Source organism: Oryza glaberrima, chromosome 7 (assembly GCF_000147395.1).
Source record: "Oryza glaberrima chromosome 7, OglaRS2, whole genome shotgun sequence".
In the NCBI taxonomy this organism is placed as follows: Eukaryota; Viridiplantae; Streptophyta; class Magnoliopsida; order Poales; family Poaceae; genus Oryza; species Oryza glaberrima.
In genome coordinates, this window is record NC_068332.1 from 18,399,302 (window position 1) to 18,408,854 (window position 9,553).

Below are 9,553 nucleotides of genomic sequence, written 5' to 3' on the forward strand. Positions count from 1 at the left end.
CACTGAGTAGTTGATTCCTCTGTCCAAGCGAGAGAGCGAGAGAAAGAGTTATAAGACAAACACTTTCTGTAATACAACTCATCTCGAAAAAGATCAAATATACTGGCGGCGAAGGCGATGCGATCTCGTTGATCCATCGAAGATATCTTGTTCTTGTGATCTTGAGTGGAGAGTGCTCACAACCTGCCGCAGATCGAGGAGGTGGGCGAGAAGGGACTCGATCACTCGAAGGTCGCGAGAGTCTCGCCGGCGGCGGCGTGCACGCAGGCGGCCTCGATCTCCTCTCGCGCCTCCGCGAACTTGAGGTTTACCTCGTCGACATCCTTGCCGTAGCCCGCCGTCGAGAAGGCGCGCCTGTGGGGGCACCCCGGGGAGGGGCGGCCGCCGCTGAAGAGGAGGGAGCACCGGCGTCTCAGTCGCCGGAGACTCCCAACAACAACCACGGGCACCATACGCTTGAAAGGAGATGTTCGTCGCTGGGTGGGCGGATGCTGTTCGTCGCGCGAGGCTGCTCTAGATCGTACGAGGCGAACAAGTATCCAGGCTGCCGCCGCCGACGCCGAGGAGCGGCGGTGCCACTGCTGGCCCTGCAGAGACAGCGGCAAGTGGCTGGCAGCTGCCGAGGACGTGGACAAGTTCTTGCCGGAGCAAGGCCTGTTGAAATACTCACCGTTGGCTTGGTTGCTCTAGTAAGAGATTTCTGCTCATCCATTTGGATGAGATGTGCTTACCTCACATCGAGGTGTCCCCCATTAATTTTTATTTTTGAAGGATAAACAGATCTCACACATATTTTTTAAATTCTAATGCCACACAAACGCTATGTCAATGCCACGTGAAATAAAGACTACGTCAACATCGCCACGTAGATGCCACATCAGCGAAACCGCTCTCCAAAACCACCGAGGGAGTCAAATTGCACCGGTTTTAACAATGGAGGGGTTGAAATATTAATTAGTTATTATGGTTCAGTGATACGGATCTGATTCGACAACTAATTAAGGGAGTCAAAGTGAACACGCGATGGGCCGATTTCATCTCTTGATTTGCTTACTTTGATGAATTCCAGCTAGGGTTCACTTTATCGGTTTAGGACATTCGATCGGAGGTCATCGAAATCTCGAAATTTCGGTCCGAAATTTCTAAAATTTTGAACAAAATTTAGTTAAATTTGAACAAATATTACCAAAATTCATGAAAAAATTGAAAAATTTCGGCCGAAGTAATATCGTATCGTAGGGGACCGAAATTTCGGATTCCGGCTCAGAACTATTGCTGATTACCATAGATATATAGGGGATAAAAACCTAGGAGTCCTAATAGGAAAACAATTCATAAATCGTACTAAGGAAATATAATCGCGGTATATATTGCATATGTTTAACATCGGGTAATCATAAATTTGGAAATTTTTTTGCCGCAATGTTTCACGGAGGCGAGAGAGGAAATAGTTTACTTCGCGTTTAAGTTGGTTACTAAACTCGTCTGTCTGCTAGTTATTTGTTTCTAGCATTGGCGGCCGGCGTTCCTCGCCTGAACGATCTCTCCAAAGTCTCCTCACAGCAGACGAGTTCTTCGTATCTACTCTTCTTCAACTCTTCGTCTCTCTCCCTCTCTGCGGCCACAAGGACGAGATGAACAATCTTCTGACGGTAATGTTCTTACTTCATAGGATTATTACGATTATTGTTCTGCGAAAAGATGCTATCATTATGCTTCCTTCTTTCTTGTGATTTTGATGTTCTCTTGATGGAGAAACAGTTGATTAGAGAACAAATTTTCATAGGTCGTGCCAATCTGCTTTATGAATTATGATCCCTTCTCTGCCAGTTTCATCCTGGGCCAGTAATTTGGCTGGATGCAAAATCCTGAACCTTCTTTTCGAAGTTTAGGATAAACTGATCAAATTATAGGGCTTTGATGGCTGATGATTGTCCTTCTGTCATAGAAGTTGTAAACGATTCAAACTTATAATTATGTTAGGGTTGATACATATGCTAATTCCATAATATTTCCTTGCTTACATCACTATTGACCTTTCAACTTGATTGTAGAATTCTTTTGAATCGGAGAGGGACATCGAGATGGGGTATCAAAATTCAAAGAATAAATCGGATTATGGGCTTGAGGATTTCTTCCAGGAGGTATCATAACAATTTTATCCACACCAAGATTTTGATGCACTATTGTCTATGATTTTGTAGCCATGAGTGCTAATTTCACAAAATGATGATGAAATCTTCTGATTTTGTGTTCTGTTGAATTAGGTTCAGGAGATTGAGACGTTGTTGGACAAGATGTCCAATATAAACCACAAACTTCAGGTATACTTAATTCCTTTCCAACATTTTGTCAAAAGAGTTAATTGTCCATGACAATATTTTTCTTACGTTTCCCCCATTACCATACTATGGAGTTGGAGAATTGATACATTCTTATCAACTATAGGAAGCCAATGAGGAATCAAAATCCGTCACTAAGGCTTCCGAAATGAAAGGTTGCAAACGTCAATTAATCTGTTGATTGATCTGCATATATAGCTAAGTTTCAGAGTAGAATGATCATACTAATGCATTCATCTGAAATAAAAACACATTCCAGCAATCAACAAGCGCATGGAGAAAGATATCAATGAAGTTGGGAAAATTACACGCACCATAAAAGTGAAGTTGGAGGAGATGGATAGGAATGTAAGGATTTTAGCATGTCTACTAATCGGCACTACTATGTGAATTAGCCCAATTCTCACGATCTCACTTGTTTTCTGATTGCAGAATCTTGAAAACAGAAAAAAGCAAGGGTGTGAAAAGGGCACAGGCGTAGACCGATCAAGGATGTCAATGACCATGTAAGGTGTTCATACATTTCTTCAGTAAATTTAATAATTTGGAAGATATAATCAGATATGTTTGATATCAAGACAAGATAAATATAAATTCAGCATGATTGACATTGATCATTGACCCACCACCAAAAAAAGAATTGTGACATATTTTGAGTAAAATTGGTTTGTTAGGTCTATTATCAGATCACTATAGTCCCAAAGTATTTGTAAAGTTTAAGAAACAATTCCATATTTTGCTTGTTCAACATAACAAAAGAGGTGAATTTTGATTGGTTCTTGGTGATTGCAGTGCGCTGAAAAATAAACTCAAAGAAAGAATGAAAAATTTCCAGGTAAACTTTCTAGCTTATTATCCATCTTCTATGAGAAAACAAATTGAAGAGCTTGCAGTACAGTAATCCACATTTCATACAGAATCTAAGACAAATTATTCAAGATGAGTACCGACAAGGCGTTGCGAGGATGGTTTTCACAGGTAAGGAGTTCTTTTTTCAAGTCGTTTTATGTTCTTTCTGATAAATACTTCCTTCGTTCTAGAATGTAAGGTGTTTTGGTTTGTCTTGGAGTAGTTTGACTTAGAACAAATCCAAAACAACTTCTATTCTGAAACGGAGAGAGTATAATTTACTTCAAGCTATTCTATCACATGCTTCTTGATAAACCTGAATCTTGAACAGTCACTGGAGAGCAGCCTTCTGATCAGGTGAGGACAGTAGTGCTACTACGCTTGGTGTTGAGAGATGCTTTCTCCTCTGATCTCATTGTGGTTAAAAAAAAAAAAAACATGACTAGGTGATTGACCACCTGATTGAGACCGGCAGCAGTGAGCAGATATTTGAGAAAGCGATTCAGGGAATTGGGAGAGGGCAGGTTGAATATCGTGTTCAGCTTCACCAGTACATTATATGTTCCTTCCATGTCATTAAGGCTGGCAATTCTTACAATAGTGCTCAAATGTTTCATAATTGCACATACTTACAGATAATAGCCACGGTTAAAGAAATCCATGAAAGGCATGATGTAGTCATGGAAATTGAAAAAAAACTTCTTGAATTGCAACAGGTAGCTTTGGCAAGATTGCACGTTTGTTCTTCAGAATTGAGCTCATATAATCAATGGACTAACTATATCCCATATCACTAATTATCTCTTTATTATGACTTCTTCCACCTGCTGTCAGATTTTTGCGGATATGGCAACACTCGTCGACGCACAAGGAGAGACATTGAACGACATAGAGAACCAGGTTTGCAATCTCCCTCCATTTTGTTGCCGAACTTACTGAAAACTCAAAAGACAATTAACGAATGTGGCTGGAAATATTTCGCCTTGTTAGCTTGATAATGAGTTTAAAACTCTCAGGTTCAAAATGCTGTGGACCATATACAACGTGGTACAGGAGAGCTGCGCACAGCTAAGAGACTGCAGAAGAAGTCAAGGAAGTGCATGTTCATCGCAATCATCATACTCCTGGTCATTGCAGCTATTGTCGTTCTTTCAATCTTAAAGCCCTGGGCTAAGTAGAAAACTAGAAAAACAATTGATATTACGAGCATTTTCGTATGAACACAGTGCACAACCTCCTTTGAACATTTCAGACACCCTCCTTTGAACAAGTGCTCTGCTTTGTAACCATCCCGTTGCACAAGAAATTACCGCTGTTTTTGAAGCTGATGCTTCAGGATTTAGATAAATTTGGGCAAGATACATTATCAAGAAAGAGAAAAAAAGTTTTTACTAAATAATTCATTTTCAAACACTTCTTTTATGAACTTGAGAATTCTCTGTAAATGCATAACAGTACTGTATGTGCCCAATTTTTGCATCTAGGTGCAAAAAATACTTTCTGTGATAAACTCACAGATCAATTACATTTTACCCCAAACTGATTGTTCCATTTTGAGTCATAACTCAATCATTCATATATACTGTAACTATATGTAATTAGTTGATCCGTGCGTGCTGTAGTTCAGTCTGTAAAGTATCAAGGCTCCTTGGCTGAAGTCCAGAGTGGCTTTTATTACATAAATTTCAACTGTTTAAAATTTTCCTCTGAATAATTTATTGTTTCTGAATAATCCTCATCACATCCTGGATTTGGCAAGAACATGGCTGCTGCTCTCACTTCCAGGCCCTGTCCATGAGCCCTTGAACTGCTCTTCAGTAACTCCTGCAAGCACAGAAACCAAACACAGGTTTGAGCAAATCATCTTGAAAAAATTTCCAAAAAAATAGCCAATTAAATCAGTATTGAACACTAGCATCATCAGCAAGCTTTCTTGAAAAATCATCAGCAAGCTTTCTTGCCTTTGCCCATGGCGGCGGTAGAGGAGATGCCACCCTGCACGGTCTTGAGCACCCTGTCGTAGAAGTTGGCGCCCGACCACTTCTGGTGCTGCAGCGTCTCCACGCCGTTGCTCCTCTCCTCCCTCTGGATCCTCTCCACGTACGCCAGCATGCCGCGCCGCGCGAAGTCGCGGGCGAACGTGTCCGTGACGAGCGCGTCGGCGTGGAACCCGGCGAGCGTGATGAACTGCCACACGTACCCCAGCCTCGCCACGCGCGGGATGAACTCCGACATGTCGGCGTCCGTCATGCCGGAGGCGTCCCAGTTGAAGGACGGCGAGAGGTTGTACGCCAGCATCGCGCCCGGGCTCGCCGCCCTCACGCCCTCGGCGAACGCCGTGCACTCGGCGATGTTGGGGCTCGACGTCTCCATCCAGAGCACGTCGGCGTGCGGCGCGAACGCGCGGCCGCGGACGACGGCCGCCGCGACGGAGCCGCGGAAGCGGTAGAACCCCTCCCGTGTTCTCGGCAGGTCCCAGTCCCAGAACAGGGAGGTGACGCCGAGGCCCGCGGCGATGTCGCGCGCCTGCTCGAGGGGCACGCACTTGTCGTGGCTGGTGGCGGCGCTCCACTCCTGGAGCTTGCGCTGCTTGTCGGCGTCGGTGGCGTTGAGGCTCGCGATGGCGTCCCTGACGCAGTCGGAGAAGGTCTTGAGCTGCGCCGTGGCGAGCCACTCGTCCTCGATGGCCTGGAGCTCCCTGCCGTTCTTGCCCGCCGACATGGCGTCGGAGAGGACGGCGGCGAGGCTCCGGTTCCTGAGGCGCGGGTTGGTCGCGCCGAGGATGAACTGGTGGTCGCGCGCGTCGACGTTGGTCTGGATCAGCGTGGCGGCGACGGCGTCGGTGCGCGCGACGAGGACGGTCTCGACGCCCATGATGTCGAACTGGAGCCGCGCGGCGACGAGGCGGTTGACATGCTCGGAGACGGCGACGAGCACCTTCCCCGCCATGTGCCCGCACTTCTTGGTCACCGACGACTGGTCCTCGAGGTGAACCCCGGCCGCCCCGCGCTCGACGAACAGCTTGCACAGCTTGACGGTGGCCGTGGCGCCGCCGAACCCGGTGTCGCCGTCGGCGATGATGGGCTTAAGATAATCCACGTACGGCTCGTGCGCGCGCTCCGCCCTGGACATCGACATGCGCGCCTCCCGCTGCTTGCGGTCGTGGTAGAGCTGGGCGAAGAAGAGGTGCTCGACCTTGTTGGGGACGGTGTCGTAGGGGTAGTCGGCGAGGTCGGGGCCCGGCTCGTTCGTCGAGGTGTGCGTCGACGAGCACTGCCATCCGGAGACGTAGACGGTGTCGAGGTGCTTCGCCATCATGGCAACCTGGACGGGGTCGAGCGCGCCGAAGGTGCGCGACGCCGTGCCGTTGGCCTGGTGCGCCCTGAGCGTGCGCCACAGCTTCTTGGCCATGTCGCCGGAGGCGTAGCTCTGCCGGAGCGTGCCGCGGAGGAGCGCGACGTCGCGCGCCGTGTAGGGGCGCTTGGTGAGCCGGAACCTGTCCGTTCCCCACCACGCCTCCACCTCCGCCACCTCCGCCTCGAACCGCCCTTCCTCCTCCATGATCTGCACGATCAAAATCACGCGATATATATTATCGATCACGCTTAACATCTGTAACAAATTACTAATCGATTCGTGAAATGTATACCAGAGATGGCACGGAGAACGGCGACGACATGATAACCAAGAGTACACGGCCACGCACTGTCAACGATGAGGAAGGCTAGTGCGAATGTGCATGCATGCCTTGGCTGCTTCGCCTGCAGAAAACGCCGTATTTATACCGAGCGATGGCGTCCAGAAACCTGCAACTTATTACTCGATCAGATCACTCACTCGATCACTCGTACGTTGGTGGCTACGGTGCATGGCGTTACGTACGTTGATCGATCTCTCGCGCGCTGCGGTTGATCCAGCGGTGGATCGATGGATGCTTATCTTGGGGGTTAATTGGCATGTTGCAGGGGTACACAGTGAGATGGTTGCAACGGCGAGTTGTGGTCGCCACGTACGCGAGAGCCGGCGGTGGCGTCCGGGATTTTGATCGGTTTCGCGCGAGGACAAGAGTTGGATCGGGCGCGTTTTGGAAGGTAGCTGTGGTTAGCTCTGGTTGCACATAAGTTCGCATCGGTTGCGTACATGTTTATTCTCCTCCGATTAGTTCTGAGCAAAGCAAACTGCGAACACTGACCGGCCGGCGAGTGATGTGGAAAAAAACGTATGGATAATGGATAGGATTTTTTTTTTCTGCAATCACACGCACAACCACGATCCCACACCGGCACTGAGAGCCATGAGAAAACCGCTCGAGTTCAGACTCCAGAGTTCAGGGGCGTCCTTAGCGTCGGATCGGTTTTGATGGCTACAACGTTAGCAAGATTTGAGTGAATGATTGATTTACAGCTCTGTTTCTCTCTGGTGTTATTGTTTTCGGTTTGACGTTACCCGCCTATAGTCAGGGTTAACTTTATCGGTTTAGCCCATTTGATCGGAGGTCACTGAAATCCTGAAATTTCTAAAATTTTTAAAAAATTAGTTGAATTTAAACAAATATTACCAAAATTCATGAAAAAATGAAAAATTTCGGGCCAAAGTAATATTGTATCGGATTTCGGAAATTTCGGTCCGACACTATAATCAATTGCTGATTTCGGATATTCTGTTTTCGGTTTGAGAAAGACAAGAACTATACAAAACTTGTAAGCCGTTACAGAAAAAAAATGGTTATGCATATTCTCTCCAACCATAGATGAAAATAGTCTATATTTTAAAGGTGGTATTCTAAGTACATTTCTTGTTTTCTAATAAGTTACGATTTTGTAATATACAGTCGTTCATCACACAATCTCTATAATAATTGGCTGTATCTTTTTTATTTCAAAAGCAAAATCAGAATGAATTCTATTATTAAAAAAAATAGAAACATGCAAGCAGTTGTAAAATATTGCAATTTGTAAGTTGCAACCAAAGGGCTGCAATTAGGCCCATGACGGCGTGAGTCAAACCAGGTAGGATTGGGCCGGCGGCCGGAACACCTATCAACCACTCTAACGACCGGATAAGGATTGGCCGAATGGGCTGCGACGGATGGAACGGGGACGTACGTTCCTCTGGTGTTTATCGTCCACATCAGTAGGCTCGCTCGCTCGCTCGCTGGCTGTGGCTGCTCTCATCCTAACCATTTCTCCCGCACACGGCACCGTTCCGTTCCGATCGTTTCCAAGGAAACGTACGGTGGCGTCACGCAGGAGATTGAGAGGCTGCGCGCGCGCTAGGCGGTCGCCGTCAGCGCAGGCGCCCCAACAGCGGTGAACGGGAGAAAAGCCGGAATCGCCATCGCCAGGGACAACAAGGGAGGCGGTGCTGCCTTGTAAGACTTGCGGCCTTAGTGGCTTACATCGAGAATGAACATTCATGCGCTTGCTTGTTGAGTTGTTGATGATCCTTTCAGAATTCCAACAGCTTTGATGCCCGTCTCGCTGTGAGGTTCAGATGGGAGCTCAGATCAGCTCCTCGTGCCAACCTGCTATAGGCACTGATGGGTGCTCATGTGAGGCAGGGTTTGATGGAGGCAGAGGATGATGTTCAGTTCGTAGTAGTTCTCGTTTCAAAACAAATTATCTTCTCCAAAAGTTAGCGAAGATGACAGTGATAGTAGTGGCTTTCATTTTTATGGATGTGAGAACCTGCAGCGTATAGGCCGGGCGAGAAAGTTAGTAGTTTTGTAACCTTCATGTAGGATCTTCCATATATAAACTATTAATATTTTAATTGATAAACTTAGCTGGTGATTTAGTTTATTTACTTATGCATATTGATTTTATATAGCATTATTGAAATTTAAAGCGTGAAGTGGGCACATCCAATTTTTTCCCCTTAAACTGCCACCGGCAACAACGAGGATACCCCCATAAATATTTTTTGCCATATGTAGATGAGAGGGGATTGTATTTTTGTTCTAATTTGTTTAAACCCTCAATTATTTTTTTCTAGATTGTCACTGGCAAGGAGCCATAAGTAAGATTGATATGGTAAACTCTTCAAAACACGGAAGAATTAATGGAGATGGTGCGATAGGGATATATGTAAAATTACGGAAGCGCAAGACACACAATTGGCAATTGCCTCCGTGAAACCTCTCAGCGCAGGCACTACTCAACATGGCCCTCGTGCACGGCAAGTATAAGCAACATGGGTGCAATCATGCATGGGGATTGGGGAAAGCTCGAAGGCCAAAGGGGAACAGATTTGCTAATTGGTGGACGTCCGCGCGCCCCTCCCTCCACGCAGATGGACAGGTGGTGCGCGGGGAGAGGAGGGCGGCGCACGCTGCGGATGCGTGGTTTTTTTTTCCTTTTTTT

The 9,553-nt window shown here is 46.6% G+C and overlaps 2 protein-coding genes across 2 annotated transcripts; one reads left to right on the forward strand and one right to left on the reverse strand.

The window, feature by feature from the left end:
• Positions 1–1,526: 1,526 nt before the first annotated feature.
• Positions 1,527–4,638, forward strand: LOC127778687 (syntaxin-132-like). Its single transcript, XM_052305309.1, has 12 exons — positions 1,527–1,652; positions 2,055–2,144; positions 2,268–2,324; positions 2,449–2,497; positions 2,602–2,690; positions 2,775–2,848; positions 3,135–3,177; positions 3,260–3,320; positions 3,523–3,548; positions 3,638–3,907; positions 4,026–4,091; positions 4,208–4,638. The coding sequence occupies exons 1-12, from the start codon at positions 1,635–1,637 to the stop codon at positions 4,367–4,369; spliced, it is 1,005 nt and encodes a 334-aa protein (XP_052161269.1). The 5' UTR covers positions 1,527–1,634; the 3' UTR covers positions 4,370–4,638.
• Positions 4,555–6,956, reverse strand: LOC127778686 (isocitrate lyase). Its single transcript, XM_052305308.1, has 3 exons — positions 6,841–6,956; positions 5,153–6,755; positions 4,555–5,015 (listed from the first exon to the last, which is right to left on the reverse strand). The coding sequence occupies exons 1-3, from the start codon at positions 6,868–6,870 to the stop codon at positions 4,930–4,932; spliced, it is 1,719 nt and encodes a 572-aa protein (XP_052161268.1). The 5' UTR covers positions 6,871–6,956; the 3' UTR covers positions 4,555–4,929.
• Between the last annotated feature and the right edge of the window lie 2,597 nt (positions 6,957–9,553).